This window comes from Choloepus didactylus, chromosome 7 (assembly GCF_015220235.1).
Source record: "Choloepus didactylus isolate mChoDid1 chromosome 7, mChoDid1.pri, whole genome shotgun sequence".
Classification (NCBI taxonomy): domain Eukaryota; kingdom Metazoa; phylum Chordata; class Mammalia; order Pilosa; family Megalonychidae; genus Choloepus; species Choloepus didactylus.
Window position 1 is genome coordinate 3,344,434 of NC_051313.1, and position 18,198 is coordinate 3,362,631.

At 49.6% G+C, this 18,198-nt stretch overlaps 1 protein-coding gene across 13 annotated transcripts in view; it reads right to left on the reverse strand.

The window, feature by feature from the left end:
- UTRN (utrophin) overlaps window positions 1-18,198 on the reverse strand; it is a 473,101-nt gene that overhangs the window by 84,169 nt on the left and 370,734 nt on the right. For all 13 annotated transcript variants that reach the window (XM_037844841.1, XM_037844842.1, XM_037844838.1 and 10 more), the window contains one exon: window positions 9,790-9,919. In XM_037844841.1, the coding sequence (XP_037700769.1) occupies window positions 9,790-9,919 (130 nt within the window). The remainder of the gene's footprint in view (window positions 1-9,789; window positions 9,920-18,198) is intronic.

The following is an 18,198-nucleotide window of genomic DNA, read 5'->3' on the forward strand; positions in this document are numbered from 1 at the left end:
TTGCACCAAAGAAGCTAAGAGAGAACAAAACGCTCCAAGAGGAACATTTTGGAGAATGCCATTTTGAAACGCAAGCTGGGAGTAAGCAGACGCCAGCCACGTGCCTTCCCAGCTAACAGGTTTTCCAGACGCTATTGGCCTTTCTCCAGTGAAGGTATACTCATGTCGATACCTTAGTTTGGGCATTTTCATGGCCTTCAGACTGTAACTTTGTAACCAAATAAACCCCCTTTATAAAAGCCAATCCATTTCTGGTGTTTGGCACTCTGGCAGCATTAGCAAACCGGAACACAGACTCGCAGACACACAAGGCAGGAACCACTGAAGGCCAGGACACAGCCTGGGGAAGGACGAGAAGAAAAGGATGCAGAAGGAATTGCAGTCAGGGCCGACACGAGGCAGGGGCTGGCAGCGGGACGGGCCGCGGGAGCCTCCTCTCCCGGACACGGAGGTGCCCCTTCTCCCCACTGGACAGCGTCGTCCTGCTGGTCCACGGCAAACAGAGGGTGGGTCAGAGACAGGCAGGCAGGTAAACTGTAGACTGATTAACTTAAGATAGAAACGCACGTGCTCTGTTGCGATGACACCCCAGCTTTTGGTATCAATTGCATTAGCAATTTCCACTGCATCTGAAAATGTTCCAAATCATTCCTTAAAAGAGTGATGAACTGAAATCAGTTCTCCTAAAAATAAGTGAAACTTTCACACGCAATGTAAGTTTGTCTGCCTGCTTGTCTTTACTTGAATATTATTTAAAATCAAATTAAAGGGGACAGGCACACAATATTTTTGTCTACCTAAACTTCCAGAAAATTCTGACATCAAATGTAGAGTTAAAAGTGGCTTAATGGGAAAAAAAAAGAATCTGCAGGCATCAGATGGACTGAAGAGTTTAGCAACCACCAAGTTCAGCTGCTCTGCTGGAATGCCAGGAGGCCAAAGAAATGTTGGAATCTGGCAACTGTGTTGATTAGGAGAGAGAGCATCATAATTGGTAGAGGCTGGGGGCACCAGAAAAGGTAAATGAGGGGAGAATAAGGGAGTTGGAGACACAGCTTTGAGCAGTGCCTATGCTTTGGGGAGGGAGTGGAGAAGCTGAGAGAAAAGTCCCTCAACATCCGACAAGGCTTTCAAGGCCCCAGGACATGCCAGGGTCCCACGGCTCCCGGGAAACAACTGCCACGCAAAGTCTTTCACAAGAAAGGCACACTTTCTTTAAATCCGTCTACCTTCAAGATATTTATGAAAGGGCACTTGCCACGTGAGAGATGGAAAAGTCATTCCTAGCCTCTCGAGGGACGGAGCTGATCGCTTTCAGGATGGAGACAACTGTATCTGTTGATAAGTCACCTGGCTTTTTGGAAGGAACATTTTAAGCCCTCAGGGTTCACTGACTGTTGTAAAAGACAAAACAGCACCAATTTGAGAACAGACAACTTAATCATGATGGCTTTCCTTGAACTGGGTAAAACCTGCTTCAGGAGACCACCACTAAATAACCCGGCTCGAGACAGAGCCTTGTCCCACAAGACACCACTGCGGGCTGTGCCTTCTCGTCCTCCCATTAGCGAAGTCTCTCGATTGAGGGTCCTTTTGCAGTGTTTCTTCCGTAATTCCCGCTCGAGCAGCTACTCAGGAGAAAGGGAAAGCTCTATGTCCGATTCGCCATCCGTCTGCCAGAAAGGAAACCTACCCGCTCGCCCCAGTGTCGGCACCTGCTCACCCCCAGTGCTTGGCCAGAGCTGAATGACGTCCCCAAAAAAGCAACAACTTCCCTTGGTGTTCATGAAACATGCAAAAATAAACAGAGTGAAGTATCAAGGTATGACAAATTTGGGCTAAGAAAACAGACAAACAAACAACAAAAAATAACAAAAGGCAGAAAAGATGAAAGTAATAAAGGGAGCCCAGGGAGCTCAGCGATGAAAGGATAATCTAATTTGAACTCAAGAAACCGGTAATAGAGTCCAGTCCTGGAGGCAGGGGACACGGCTGGGTACAACCAAAGGAATTCACTAACGCGTCCCAGACCAGAAGTGCTTTCCTGGGAGGCCTCCCTGAGCCCTAGTGACGTGTGTATGCATGTGTGCGTGTGTGTGCGTGCATGTGTGTGATGTGTGCGTGTCTGTGCGTGTGCATATGCACGTGTGTCCGTGGGTTTTTGGGCGGAAAATGGAGTCGGCTTTTTCACCTCCCCATCTCCTCCCCCCACCAGAGTCCCTCCCTTGAACTGGCCAAACTTCGAGTTTGGAATTATATTTTACTTTTATTATTTGAAATAGCAATTTCTTTATTGTGTTATAAATATATTTAAGGAAGCACAGATAACTGTCTTTCCTGAAGAAAGGAGAAGAGGAAGAGGTAGAAAGGAGAGGAAGAGAACAGAAAGATCAATCCTGAAGTTTTCTCTGTGTCTGTTATCTTTGCTTCTTCAAAATGCAAGTTAATTTCGTGGTGTTTCTACCACCTGCTCTTTTAAACGTGTGGCTCGGGGAAGTCCTGCTCCCATCCTCCCTTTCTCCCGGCCAAGCCTGGGGATCTGGTTCTATCATCTGGGAATCTTGCTTTCTTACCCTGGGAAAACATTTCACCCCATGCATCCATTCTGCTTCTCCAATTCAATTTATAAGAAAGGCAAAGCCTCAACATGTCCCAAAGAAATCCTAGCGAAGGAAAAAAAAATCATTCTGTCTTTGTGCTTACGCAAAATAAAAAATGAAAGTATATCTTTCTTGCATGAAATGATGATGCAATCTATTAGAATCAGCCTGGTGTTGTTTTTAACAAAGAGTTCCCATGTTTGTTTCTTTCTCAGTTGTTGCACTGACAATTATAACCTTATGACTTTTACTCTTGGAGTCTAATGTCTTATGTCACGTACGCTTTACCTCTTTCCATTTTGGTTCTGTAGGACCCAGCCTAGTGACTGGTGGGTCCTTAATTAATGATTACTGAATTGAGTTGGGCTGAATAGAATTTTTAGTTTGACTTTTAATTGAGAATATTCAATTTCATAATTCTAGGTGGCATTCTTTCCACTTTGTCTTTGTCCTCCCCACACCCATGAAAAGCGTTTATGAAAGGCTTCTTATTGCTATGAGAAGGACAAAACATCTCAAGAGTGGTAATTCCAAATACTGTATTGTACTCTCTGTTTTTGTGCATGTATCTATACTCATATTGTTATATTTCACCCAGAGATGAAAAGGAAATATCAAGACCAACAAATAGAGACGTTCTCCAGAGGAGCAGTTTTCATTCCTGGGCAGTTTGGTGCAAGGAAAACTCAAGAGATGGACGGCAGTGCCTGAGTGACAGGCTGTGCGTTCTGAGGTGCCCCTCATCTCCTTGAACCTCAGTCAACATCTGGTACTCGCTGGGCTGACAACAAAAGCTCATTTCTTCCATTTCCTCAATCATTTTATTACTAAGTCTGGGAAGTTTAGAAGTTTCCAGAGATTTTCACAAAAGCAAACCAAGTCGATTGGCCAAGGAGCACATCCCTCTCTCTCACATCCCTCTCTCTCTCTCTCTCTCTCTCTCTCTCTCTCATACTTTCTAACAATTCATGGCCCAAAGCTGCTTCTGATTAAAATAATGGGAAGCACATTCTTCCCAACTTCTCTGATTAAATGCTTAAGATCAACTTAATCCCCCTGAAGTGCTCAGTCCGTGTCTAAGAGGACCCCTCTACTAACCACCTCCCCCTGCCCCGCTTTCCTCCTCACTACGATCCTGGTGACAAGAATTCATGTGAACCAGGTTACAGCCCCATCATCTAGTGCCATCAGCTAATCACTAATTATGTTCACTCATCTAATAAACTGTGAGGCTGGCAATAGCACAAGGCGACTCAGAGTAGATTAACCTGCCAATGTGGAGCCTAAATCCTTCAGCGGGGACAAGAGAAAGAGGACTTATTGCCAAGGGACCTGTCAGAAACTAAAATAAAAAAGAAAGAAAGAGAACAGAGAAACATTTAAGGAAAGCCAAGAACCAACTCCAAAGTAAGGAGAATAAGGAACATCTTCCACAAATTCCCAAAAGCAGGGTAGTAAGGGAGGGGAGAGAATGGCCTCGACCGTGGGGAGCCGAACGGCCCAGGAGAGAGTGGGGTTGGCCCTAGAGCCTGTGCCTCGTCCGCTTCCCCGCCCCCTGTCCGGGCCACCGAGACAGACCTGTGGAGCTGAGGAAGAAGCCGGACACGCTCCCGGGACAGGAGCAGGGACAGCCGAGGCCCGGAGAGCCACCAGGGCCTCGCCAAGCACCCGAGCCCAGATGTCGACTTTCTGCAACTGGACATTCCAGAACTCCCTGTGCCTGCTGGCCGCTCCAGGATGTGCTCAGCCGGTTACATGTCTGGACACACGGCACACACGGCAGCAGGCAGGCCGCGGGGGCGCGGGCACCGTCCCGGAGTGGCGTGGATGTTCCAGGGGGGATGGTGTCTGCTTTGCTCCCAACAGCCCCCAGGACCCAGAACTCCGCTGGCCCGTGGCGGGTGTCACCACGTCCTGCTGATGAATGCACAGATATCTGCCCAGCATCGCTGACCAAAAACCCCCTCCACTTCTCCCTCACGAGCCAGGGAGGGGTCTCGGGCTCACAGCCTTCCACTTCTCGCCACCCTGCTGCCCACCCAGGCAGGAAAGGGGTCCTGGGCTTTTCCCACAGCTTGGGCACCCCATCACAAGGCAAGCTAGGGTTGCTGCTTATGCACCGCCCGGGGAGTGAAGACTTGAGCCAAAGGAAAGAACATTTAAAAAATGGCAAAATCTCTAATTCACTGTCAGAGCCTCCAGCTTTCTAGGTAGAACGACGACAACAAAATAAGTGTTTCACCACGTTAAAAGAGTTGACTATCCTATCCTTTATGTTTCAATCAGAAACTTAACATCCCAGATGCTGACTACAACAAAACACAGCCATGCAAATTAGTGCCATTTTTTATGAGACACATGTGATTTATGGATGGCTGTGACAGTGATTACAGAGCAAGCTCGATGGTGAACAATTAATGTAAATGCTGTGTCCATCACACAACCTTTGTTATCATATAGCTCTTCATCAAGGGCATTGATCTGTTTACTTAAACGGGATTTCATTACCATGGTAGGCACTAGCGAGCAGAAGAGTATTTGAATTTTTTATGTAACCAATGGGATTCCTCAGCCAACACATACATTTATAAAAGTTGGAGACCAGATTCATTACATCCATACACGTATTAATGGAACTGTAATTTGGGAAGGATCATGTGTTGCTCTGTAGTTAAGAACTCGGAAAGAAAGTAACATTATATTTTTCCATGCTTTTTTATGCACTACAATTCCACAAAACTAATCCGGACTTGAGAAGCTAATTAAATTATTGCCTTGGTCTATAGGAAAGAAACTATTTATGCTTCAAGTTTTCATATAAAAATTAAAAAGACAAAGTCTAATATTGCCTGTAATCTTCTCCCCAGGTGGTAGGAAATCAGCGAGTTGGTGCGTCATTCGATTAAGCAGCTGGTATTTCAAGGAGAAAAGCAACCCAAGGGGAAAGCAAAGAGTCATAGACACATTTAATAATCATATGAAGCTTGTTAAACAGTGGGAGAGTGTAGGACATAAAAGCTCATTTCTCCGGAGCCTCTAGAAGCCCTTGTGGCTGCTGGGGCATTTTGACGGTGTACTGTAGGGAGGGCAAGCACCCAGCTGGAAGGCATAAACCTGAGCTCTGCTCTCCCACTCTCCCCTACCGGTGACACGGCACTTAAACCTCCCCACGTCCTGCTTCCTTGTCTGCCAGTGGCACGGCGGCAGCACCCACCCTCGGAGAGCCCTGATGGGAATTCACTGCGACAAAGCACGGAAGAGGTACCTGGTCCGGGGCCTGGCACCCTGGAAAACCCTATCAATGTCTGCTTGTTGCGTGCACCTGGGCTTGCCAACTCACAATGCTCACCTCCCTCTCCCTCTTCGAGAATTGAGCATCACATGTATACAGGGACTGCCAATCCCAGGGGGCTCTGAGCCCATGCTCCTCAAGCTGAGCCCAACAGAGCACTTCTCCTGGAATGTTCTAGATGAGCCCATCAGAGCCCTCTCCTGGAATGTTCTCGATCAATCCATCAGAGACTTCTCCTAGAATGTTTTAGATGAGTCCACCAGAACCCTCTCCTGGAATGTTCTATCACAAGCCTCTCCTAGAATGTTCTAGATGAGTCCACCAGAGCCCTCTCCTGGAATTTTCTAGATCAGTCTACCAGAGCCCTCTCCTAGAATGTTCTATATCAGTCCACCAGAGCCCTCTCTTGGAATGTTCTAGATCAGTCCACCAGAGCCCTCTCCTAGAATGTTCTAGATCAATCCATCAGCGTCTTCTCCTAGAATGTTTTAGATGAGTCCACTGGAACCCTCTCCCGGAATGCTCTAGAAGACTCCTCCAGAGCCCTCGCTTGGGATGTTCTGGACCTAAAGAGGGCTATTCTCTGGTACAAGGTTGTAATGTGTAAGGTCAAAAGGAAGCTAAGAGACTGAGGCCACAAGAGAGGCAGAGAGAAGGAAATGGAGGAAAAGCTCCCTGCTGGCAGCCTGGCCCCCGGTGGCTGTGCCCCTGCCCACCGTGGCTTGGCTGTGGAAGCTGAGGTGTCCTCCCTGTCCGTGCCTACGGAGGGCAGGTGTTTGTCCCCTGTAGTGGATGGACTGCCAGGGAAGAAAGCTGCTATTTGGAAAAAGGAAAGGCCCTAGGAAAAATCACCCATGAGTTTTACCCACCGAAATACTTGGGTTAGGTAGTGTATAATTTGACCTCATTTTAGTAGATGCAAGGAAACTATGCTGTACCATTAAATTTACCAAAAATCAACATAAAACTAACTTCTACTAAATTGCACTATAATTTCACATCTTCACTCAATTAATGAACGTGAAATTCTGCTTGCACAAGTTTGCCATCCTGCAAAGTGGATAAAAAATGCCATTTACCACCTCTTGTTTTAGCACAAAATATATGAGATTCCACCTGGGTAGAGCAAGCAAGGAGGTGAAGGGGGACAGCAAGCTCGTGAGGTCCAGGCCAGCGAGCGGTCAGCGTGGAGGGCACCCTGAGCGGTGGGAGAGGGGCACAGCCGAGGCAGGGATGGGACAGGGCCACGGCATCGTGCCTGGAAGCCCTGGTCAGGGGTCTGGGCTCCAAGGCGGGGCTGGAGGAGGTGTGGAGGTCTGGGGCGGAGAGGCGAGGGAGGCTTGCACGAGAAGATGCTCCTCCCGGCTGCTGGGCAGGAGCACCTTCTGGGGCCGGGCAGAGTCGAGGGGTGGTGTGGAGGCACCACGGCCGTCCAGGAGCCCGTGAGGGTGGCCGTGGGCGGAGGCTCTGGTGGAAATGGTGACACGGGACCCAGCTCTGGCCACATGCTAGATGCAGCCACGACAGGGATTTGCTGATGAAACAGATTTTAGCCATAAAAGAAGGAAAGAGCCAACAGTGGCCCCAGGACTTTGAATGATTTTGCATAAAGAAGAGGCAGGGATGGCAGGGATGGCAGAGGAGGGGTCTGGAGGCAGGAGGGCCGGCGTTTGTCTACACACCCAGGCAAGGAGCTCCACACATGCTACTGGCTCATTCTAGAAATCTGGGGGTGTTTCCATCTCATCCTGAAATCAGTCATCCAGTTGGCCATCTCTCCTGCTGAGCCCCGTTTCCCTCGTCTAAGTTACTCTTTATGACTTCAGATGGGGAGGAAGGGCAAGGCACGAGTTCAACCCATCCAAAGAACGCTCTAGAATTTGGTTTCATTGTGTTTGTTTTTAAACGTGGCAGGGCAGAGAATCATTGGTAACCGTCTAGCTCATAAACGTTTTTGTGTGATAAACTCAATGTAAACTCAGAATACAGGATAAAATAATCTCTTCGTGCCACTCATTTCACAGCCTGTCATTGATTCTTCATCAGACTTTTACTGCCTGATGCAAGCAACGCCTTGTAGGATATACAGCGTGATGAGAACTGGATTCCCCGACCCAGGACAAGGAAGGGCATTTGGGGTCTGAAAGCAAAGCGACTTCAAAAAAGGCAGGATCTGTGGGCGCCCAGGAGGACTGGGTGGGGCCCGGCAGGCCATTCCGCGGCCTCCCTCTCCCCACCTGTGGGGTGGGGGCTGTGGCCGGGTCATCCACGGCTCTTCACCACTTCAACAGCCTGAGACCCTAAGCAGGTCTTTCACGTGAGGTGCCCAAAGACGGCGGAGGAGAAGCAGCACCCAGGGAGGGGGCCCTGGGTCCCCTACAGACAAGGAAAACAGGCAGAGGGAGGAGGCGGAGAAATCGACAAGGGCTGTCAAATGTCAGCACGAGTCAGGGTGTTCTCAGGCAGCCAAGGAAAGACACGACAGGTGTCTGATCTGATCGGGGTGGAGCACTGTGGGATCTGGTAAGACGAACTGATCCGGAACGGGCCAAGGTGGGGGAGAGAATAAGGGCACACACGCCGCGCACAAGCGAAGGGTCACGACAGACTCCACCAAAGCTACTCACAGCTCCGCACACAGCCCCAGAGCCCGTAGGTGTGTGTGGAGTGCCGCAGGTAAGTGCACACATGTGTGTGTCTACACGCACACACCAAGGGGTCCTCAGGAGGATCCATTCTTCAGGACAGATACTGCTGAGTGCTCCGCGGACGCAGGGTTTGGGGGAGAGCTGGAAGACAGAGCGGGGACCTGGCTCCAGGTGGGCAGCAGGGTGCCTCGGCAGAAAAGAGCGGCCGGCTGCAGGGCCCAGAGAGCACGATGTGGCTGTGCTGTACACACGTGCGTGCAACACGCAGCTCAAACAGTGCAAGGAAATCAAGGCCTTGACGGGACAGTGGTGCAGCCTGCGGACGGGTTCTCCTGGAGAAGGCTCTGCGGGAAGAGGGCGGCCTGCCGAGTGTCTGAGTGTCCGGGGGCTGCCGCCCTGGCCAGGGAACGCACCACCCCCGGAGCCCCCGCCAGGAACACGCTCCCGAGCTGCACTGTGGGCCCCGTGCGGGGCTCGTCTGCTTTCACCGCGGACACAACCAAGGGAAGATATCCCAAATGGCATGTTTATTTCAAAACCGCACCGTGGAGGCTTTTATTGTCAGCAGTGAGAGATCACAATCAAGCTGTGTGTTGGTCCCAAAAGTCACCTTTACACTTACTAGGTGAGGTTTGCTTTTCTGCTATTGAGTTATTGCTTCCATTTTAAAGCAAAGTGCATGAATGCCATTTGAGATTATTTTTAAATTAAAGAAATTCAGTTGATTACTTATTAGAGAAAGGTACTTTGATGTCTTAATTTAAACCATAATCTTAAAAAAGCAGAAGTTTAAAAAATATTACTTTATACATATTTAATTATTTTATATATTTACTTTTGTATCTTAATACCATTCTTCTACTTGCCATCATTTAATACATAATCTATTTAAAAACAAGAAATGCAACATTTAATGTCTTAAACATATGAGTATTACGGCTATGCTATGCTTTTTAGATAAATCCCTTTTTCCTGCAGTTAACTTTTCGTAATTTTTTTGTAATTTTTGAAGTACAGCAGTTTCTTTTTGTAATTATGAGCCTAGACATTTGTTAATTAATGACATTTGATTAAAGTACACTTACAAAACATTGATATCAGATCCTGAAAGGCGGTGAGGAAATCCCCCGCTGGGTTTTGCTTTTCCGGTCCCCTATCGTGTCTTCCCGCGCTACAGACCCCGGCTCTCCTGCTCTGGACTGCACAGACCCCGGCTCACCTGCTCTGGACTGCACAGACCCCGGCTCACCTGCTCTGGACTGCGGGCCCCTCCCGGGCTCCTCGGGGGCCTCGATGGGCTGGTCGGCCAGGAACCCGCGCGCCTGCTCCACGGCGCTCAGCACCGACGGCGCCTTCTCCTTCAGCTCCCGCCGCAGGGCCTTTGCAAAGAGAAGCACAGGTCGGTGAGACCCACCATGCTCCCACCAGGCAGCTGCACCTCCTCCGAGGGGCCACTTCCGACCGCGCTCCTCGAGGGAACGGCTGATAACCAGGGCTTAGCTGGGTTAAAAGAGCAAAGGTACATTCTACAACATGGACCAAAAACGTGAATATAAGCCAAAAGACGATTCCTGTAGAAGTTAAATATGCAAAAGAGAAATGTCTGTAAAATAGACAGCCAAGGGAAACTGTCGCAGTGCATTTGAACTAACACAAAATGCACTTTTAGGGTTTTTACTACTGTGAGATTGCTAAAATATAAAAGCCTGTTCTCATATTTTTCTTAAAAAATAGACAAATTACATCCAGCAGCACAGAAGAAAGCAATTTCACAAGTGGTAATAAGATCCTCAGAAGTGCTTTACATTCTTTAGAATATACTAAGAAAAAGAAGTAAGAAAAAAATAAGAGATAGAAACAAATGAAAGTACATGAAATCAAAACTAAACCAAAGAGAACACACACAAGAGTCTCCAATTATCTTAAAATACGTTCCATCTTTCATGCTGAGGCAATTACTTTTTTTTTCCTTGTGAGGTTTTTTCCCTGCAAATCCATGATTCTCTGAACAGTTTCTTCAGCACATTTGTTCTTTTAAGCAGGGCTAAACTTTCACCCCTGCCCTTATAAAACGTTTGGTGATTAAGACTCTTAATTGCCCAGGGTTTAAAAGCCGCAGAACTTTTTCAGTGACTGCTGCCAGAGAAGGATGCATGAGGATTTTCTCAGGTGCTAGAGTAACACTGTAGCAAAATCAAATATCATTAATTTTCTGTTAGCCTCTTAAAATTATGCATATATACCAAACCCCACTGGCTCTCACTGTGCACTTTGTATAGTTCTCTGGATTATAAGAATGGTCTGTATTTTTTAATTTTCTAATTTACTGCATCTAACAGCATTTTAGAATCAAGAAAATCTTTTCTTCTGAACATAACATTTTTTAAACAATAGTATCTGATATGAATATCTTGGGATGATAGGGTATTTGTGGGCTAAACCCTCATATTCCACAGAAGACAACATAAAATTAAAAATCTAGAACCACCAGAATAATCATATTATTTAAAAATATGGAGCTAAACACCAGAAAAACTGTGGTCATAAGCTCAGCCCCTGTCGGGAGGGCTGCGAGGAGCTGCGGGCGGGGCAGGGAGAGACCAGGAGAGAAGGCTGGGTTTTGTTCTATGCTCTGTAAAAATTATCTGACCTTTAAGTGGTCAGATAATTATTGCTTTGATTAAAATAATTAATTTAATTAAATAATTACTTTGATTTAATTTCAGTTAAAATAAACACAAAACACAAAAATGCAATTAAAATACAGCAATGAAGTATAGGATACAGGATGAAATAAAACTTTCTCTAAAATCCACAGGTACATCTACGAGTCCTTCCTGGCAGCTACCTAAGCCTGAAGCGACCGCACGTCAGCAGAACATCCAGGTACATTTGCACCCAAGAGCTGGGGGGTTACAGCGAAACCCTCCCCCCATATCTAAGAAACGCAGCTTGTGAAGACGTTTCACGTGCTCCATTCCAGGAAAAATAATTCTGTTCTGACATTTGAAGCTCCTGATACGTGGAAATAAAAGAGATATAAAGGAAACAGAAAAAAAGTCATTTTAATCCAGAAATGTATATATACACACAATACAGGTCTTGAGACTATTCTTTTTTTAGATTGTTGTGTTGTTAGAGCAAGAAGCTCCAGAGGAATGAAAGTACTAGTATTTACCTTCAGAACCATCTGGAAATACATAAAATACCATGAGAAACCATGTTGCTTAAAAGCTATCAGTGAACAGCAGTGAGTAAAGCAACAGAATTTAAAAATCCTAGCAGCTAAGACTTTGCATCTCCCACACCCAGATCTAACCCGTCAGCGTGGGAGTGGAAAGGGTCTTCAGAACAGTGCGTGAGGGCTGTGCTGGATTTCCTCTCTGTAACGGCAACAAGAGCCAGGAACGCACCTGCTGAAGGCACGTAGCTGAAGGGAAGACCAGGGGGCGGGAAGGAGCCCTCCCCCCTGGTTTGCCCAATAGGAGGAGAATCTGCAGAAGCTGCTCAGAGCCTTCTCCAGAGAGACCTGGAAGGGAGTGAGAGACATGGAAGGGAGTGAACGCGGAGACAGGGCAGAGTGGAGGCAGGTGCCTCAGGGAGGGCAGCTGTAGCCCTGGAAACACAACAGGGTGAAGGCAGATCTTAGGGAGCAGAAAGAAGAAGGCCAGGACCCCAAGGCCAAGGGGAAAGGGGCTCCTGAGGGGAACAGGGGAGAGGAGAGCAGGGCACAGAGGGGAGGTCTGTGTAGCTCTTTTTAGAACCTCAAAAATCCAAATGGAAATGTACTTTTGTCTGCAGTAAGGACACTTGGGTCAACAAACTTATCAAGTTCCTTTATGGCAGCTGGAAATTTTATCCATTTAGCAAGGTAGTGCATGGTCATCCAAGGTAACTAGAAGCTCTGACTGGCTGTGTGTGTGTGTGTGTGTGTGTGTGTGTGTGTGTGTGGTGAGGGGGTGGGGAGAGACAGAGGGAGAGAGAGAGAGGGAGAGAGAGGGACAAAGAGAGAGAGGGAGAGGGACAGAGGGAGCGAGGGACAGAGGGAGAGAGAGAGATTGGAAAATGAAGCCCAGGGAACTTGGCTGAACTAATCGAGGTCCCAGCGCTGCGCCTGAAGTCCCTGCACCCGGAGTGGGGATGAGGTCACCGTTACTCTCTCGGAGGAATCCATGTCGACTCAAGTCACAGCGGAGGGAAGGTACAGAGATGAGAAGGAAGACCGGCAGGGTCCCAGGGAGGGTGTGCTGGCTTTGTGGGGACCCTTCTGGAACGCGACAGGGAGCCACCAGGTTTACCTGACTCTCTCACTGTTGTCAATTCCCACTGGAGACATGAAAACTCCTGTTTTGGCAGCAATGAAACACTCCACATAATTGGTATCTATAATGTGTCTTCGACTTTGCAGAGAGGACAGCATGCAAATGAGGTCAAGAAAAAGGGTTTAGGGAGTGCAGCCGCAGGCTCTGACATAAAGGATACGCTATTTGAGTGTAGAATTTACTGCCTAACGTTGGGGCCAATGCTTAAAGAAGCTAACTTAACAATAAGGGAGTCAATCAAAACTTTAGGCAGGAGGCAGTACCCAGAACTGGGCTGGTGAGACCACCCTAACGGCCACCTCGGAACCCAGCATCATCAGTGGACACCTCGAAGTCCAAGGTGCACCAGGAGCCACTAAGCACGGCCTCGGCTGGCCACGGTCCCAGGCTGGAGCTGCCGCATCATCCCACCGGGCCGGGTGCAAGCTCGCCGAGAGCACGGTCTGCTCCTGGAGACGACTTGACAGCACTTTCTTTCTTCCTTGGCCTCCCCATCAAGTTCTTCCCATGAAACAGTGCAGTCGGGTTTGCTTCCATTACAACACCTTGAGTTTTTATATTTTGGATTCTTTTCATGGACTATTTTTTTCTGCAATTTTTAAGAAATTCCGCAACTTCTAATAGTAGAGAGGCTTCCTTAAATCCTTTCATTTTCTCCTCTGGTGGGAAAACCAACTCACATTCACAGTCCATGTAACTGGCAAATGCTTTAGCCAGGAAAACAAATACAGGCAAATTCCTAAAATCAGAAAGGGAGGAAAACACATTTTTAACTGGATGCCTGATGTGGGAGTAGAAAGACACCCACAGAACAGTTTTGCAGAACACAGTGTCCTTCCAGTTCAGCTCGGCTAGAAATTCAAACATGCTAATTTAGACAAATAAACACTTATTGAGCACGTCCTTTAGCAGGCAGGATGCTGGATGCTGAAGATGTAAGACACCTGCCCTCGACGAGTTCACAGTCCACGGGAGACACGAATGCTACTGAAATATTCCAGGATAGCACCTCTTGGTTTTCCACTTCTCCTTCTCCTGTCCCACCTTCTCAATCTTCTCCAACGGCTTTCCCCATCTTCAGAGCTCTCGGCATTCGAGTGTTCCAGAGCCCAATGATTACTTCTTACTCACTCGTCCCCTCCTCCCTTCCTCTCCTTTTCCTTCCTCGTCTACACCCATGTTCTAGGTGTTGTCACCCCATCTTTTGGTTTTAAGTACCACCTACATGTCTACAATTCCTGAATTTATGTCTCCAATGCAGAAATTTTCCTAAATCCGCCACAAACATTCAGCTGTGTACTTGCCGTCAACACTTAGATTCCTAAACGCTCTCAAGCCTCCCGAGTCCAGCAGGAACGCCCAGTGTCCCCAGGCTGCTCCGTCCTCAGACTCCCCCCGAGGGTGACGGCTGCGCCCTCCCCCGAGACGCCAGAGGGCGGGGGCCCTCTTCTGACGGTTCCCGCCTCTCACCCGCACTCCGCAGTGTCAGGGATTCCTGGCCGGCAGTTCTGGACGAAGTGTGTGGGAATCCCTGCCTTTCATCTCCCAGGCTGCGGACACGGCTTCCCAGGGGTTCCGGCTTCCAGCCCCTCCCCCCAGCTGCACCCGGCGTGGCCAGAGCAGGTCTTGGGTGCGGACGGTCAGACCAGGACAGCCCCCGCCGGTTCGCCCAGGGCCAGGGCTCCAGCCGGACGGCAGCCGGCAACGCTGCCCGTGTGCGGCCCCCCTCGCCCGTCCTGCACTGGCCTCCTGGGTGCTCTCCCAGAGGCTTGTCCCGGGGCTTCCCCTCTGCCAGGAAGGCCCCCACCCCCTTGACGTCCGCTGGTGGGGGCCGCTGTGGCCTGGGAGGGCCCTCCTTGCTGCCCCATGGAACATTTATCCTGCCACGACCCTTTTCACGCTTCCCAGCCCTTCTTCCATGCAAGGCAGACATCTCTTCATTATTATGTTGTTTTTCTAAATTTTCTGTCTCTCAGATAAAACATAAGCTCCCTGAGCCCAGGGATCGCCTGTTTTACTCACTGAAGTCAAGAGCCCCCAGAGCAGGCCGAGGCTGGTGTGGAGTGGGGCCTGCAGCTCTGGAGGGCTTCCTGGTGGAGGGGGTGCCCGAGGGGAGGACGGCAGGGAGAAAAGGGCACCCCAACAGCGGGAACGGGGTCCTCAGGGAGGAATGAGGGAACTGCAGGCCCTCCGGATGGTTGGACTGCAGCCCCTGAGGCAGGCGAGGGGACAGAGGGCAGGTCCCAGGGGCCCGGGCTGGCGCCCGAGCATCCAAGATATCACAGTGCAGTGACCAGCAGCCCGGAGGAGTGGGACCCAGGAGGGGCTCCAGGGGCACATTTCTGATTTTACAACATCATCATCAGATCTACCAGATGCATAAAATCAAGTCTGAGTCTGATAAAGCCCCACAGGACTGGAGAGACTGTTTTCCTTCTGACCACACTAAATTCTGGCACTCGTGAAAACTCCTTCCTGGGGACGGTCTCAGGGACCTGTGGACACAACGACTTTGGGGGCGGAGGAGGCAGGTGTGGGCAGGTGGGAGCCAGGCCAGGTGAGCCGAGACATCGTGCTCAGGCCCAAACACCAACCAAACATCCTCGGGAACAGCACACATTCATTCCATAATGTCCGTTCATACTCTGTTTCACAACTGCGATTTTGTTATTCAATTTGTTCTATTTCAATTGCATTTAATTGCATGTCAGAAATGGATGTAACTTTCAACAACATTAACCATATAATCACTTCACCATCCTTTACCTCTCAATGAGACATAAAAGAAAGCCAATATTCCCAAACCACCCAGCAAACTTTAATGGCAAGATAATCAAACTCCAAGTGCGCTGTTTAGTACACAGAGCTGCTAAGTGGTGCTCTGCTTGGGTTCCAATGTCACGTGACTCATATATGGGCCACCGTTAATGAGCATAATATAGTCTAATTGGAATTTTTCTGTTTTAATGACTTTATATTTTCAGTCAAAACAATCCTGTTCCCAGACAATAACAAGCATTGGCAAGGATTTAGAGAAACTGGAACCCTCAAACACTGCTGCTGGGAATGTAAAAAGGTGCAGGCGCCTTGGAAAACCATCTGGCAGCTCCTCAAAAAGCTAAACATGGAGTTACCATATGATCCAGCAATTTGACTCCTAGATCTATACTCAAGAAAATTATAAACATATGTCCATGCAAAACACTTGCACACAAACGTTCATGGCAGCATTATTCACAATATCCGAAGAGTGGAAACAACCCAAATGTCCACCAACTGGTGAATGAAGAAAGAACATGAGGTGCATCAGTATACCCTGACGGGAATACTATTCAGCCATGAAAAGGAATGACGCACCGACACACTATGATGTGGATGAACCTCGAAAGCATTATGCCACATAAAAGAAGCCACTCAAGAAAGTCACAAGTGGCTGGGAGCTGCCCCATTAGACAGCTCGGTTCTAGAACTCACATGTCACTTCTGGCACGGCATACTGCTCAAACAAGATATGACGCCGGCACTGATTCAAGCGTGTGGGGATGGAGACCTCAGCCCTTGACAGAGGGGTGGCAAGTCTCTGCACAGGGACGGGGCCAAGGAGGTGGGGTTCATAATCACAACCATCGACCACAGCGGGGGCAGACAGGGAGGGCAGACAGGGGGGCACCTCAGAGACAGTGACGTCTGACGACAGGTAGGAAGAAAGACGGAACCAGCCATGGGAATATCTGGCAAAAGGGCAACGCGGGGCAGAGGTCACGGAAAGGAGCTGCCTGGCAGTTCAAACAGTCTGCAGACTGGTGAGGTCCCCGCTGGAGAGGGGAGGCTGGGGCGGCTGCTTTTCTACAAATATTTTATGTTGGGGGAGTCAGGGGCAAGCCCTCTTGGTGGCTGACACCCACTCCTGCAGACTGTGGCCCCCGGCAGCCCCGTGCCTCGGCCGGCCTTGCGTCTGAAGCGCCCCGCGCAGCAGCCTGAGTCAGAGCGCACATCTTCCTTTCCAGCGAGAAGTGGGGGCTCCCCAGGCCCTTCCAGACAAATGTGGGAAAAGGCTTTACCTCGTAGGGAAAGACCTGCATCACCTGTAACGAGGGGGAAGGAGCAACCTGCAATCACATCTCAGAAGTTCCATGCCCTGAGATGTTTAGAATAAGTGGGTACAACTCCAGACACCCCACAAGTCCAAAGGAATAAATGGAGAACACATCCTCTCTATCCAGAAAGTGTAACAGCCTTTCCAACAAAGATATCCTCCAAGATGAAAGTTTTCACACACATTAAACCCATACCACCGTAAAGAAATATGCTAGATGCAGGAGACAATTCATCAACCATGGCCCCAACCCTCAAGGAACCCACGGTCCAATGGGGAGAGAACACAGCACCCTAACTTGCCAGACTGCAGCGAGCGCCCCAAATCTTTAAGAGGGTGCAAAGGGGCGCCAAGGAAACAGAGGAGGAGGGGGTGGCAATGGCCTCAAACAACAGAACAGGTATTGAAAACAAACCAGATTAAAGGCAATGAGGGGAGAGGCCACCAGGGGCAGAACACATCGAGGCCCCGCAAGCCGCCTCTCCTCGGTTCCCCTGGATGTGGCCCCTCTGGGCTCACTCAAACTCAGCAGAGCCCGGCAATGTCAGGTGGATGAAGACCTGATTCTCAGCACCCGAGGCGGCTGCTAAACCCCAGAGGTTTATTCTCAGCAGCTCTGAGGGCCCCGCATGCCCCTGGGAACTGTCTCCCCAGCCCACCCGCACCTCCAGGGCCCTCCAGCCGGGGGCAGGGGAAGGCCCTGCGGGAGAGCCTAGAGGGAGACTCTCCATCGTCCTCGGGAATGCTGCCCCCCTACACCTGCTCCGACCCCCTGGGAAAATCAGAGACCCCAACAGGCCAGGCAGCTGCCCCCCACTTTTACCACGAGTGGTGTCAGATGGCTCACCGTGTCGGGGGGGCAGTGCCGGTCACCCCCAGTGCTATCCACATGGAAGGACACTGCTGGCTCAGCCACGGGACTGGGAGCGGCTGGGAGGGCGGGGACATCCCCACGGCCCCTGCTGCCCAGAACTGGCCATCCATCCTGCCGGAGGAGGCCAGGAGAGGTCGGGAGCAGAACGTGGGGGGAGCCAGGGCCGGGGCTCCCCTGTTCTCTGCAGCACAGCCCTCCCTCCTGGTTCTGTCTAAAGGCCTCACCAAGCTGTGCACAAGCTCCAGCGTCTCCCTGAAAGACGACACCGTGAAACCATCACCCATCAGCTCCTGTCACTCCCCACGTGGGTCCTGCAGGGGCCCCCAGGGGTGAGAAGGGAACCCAAGCTCCCCGCCCAGGTCCCAT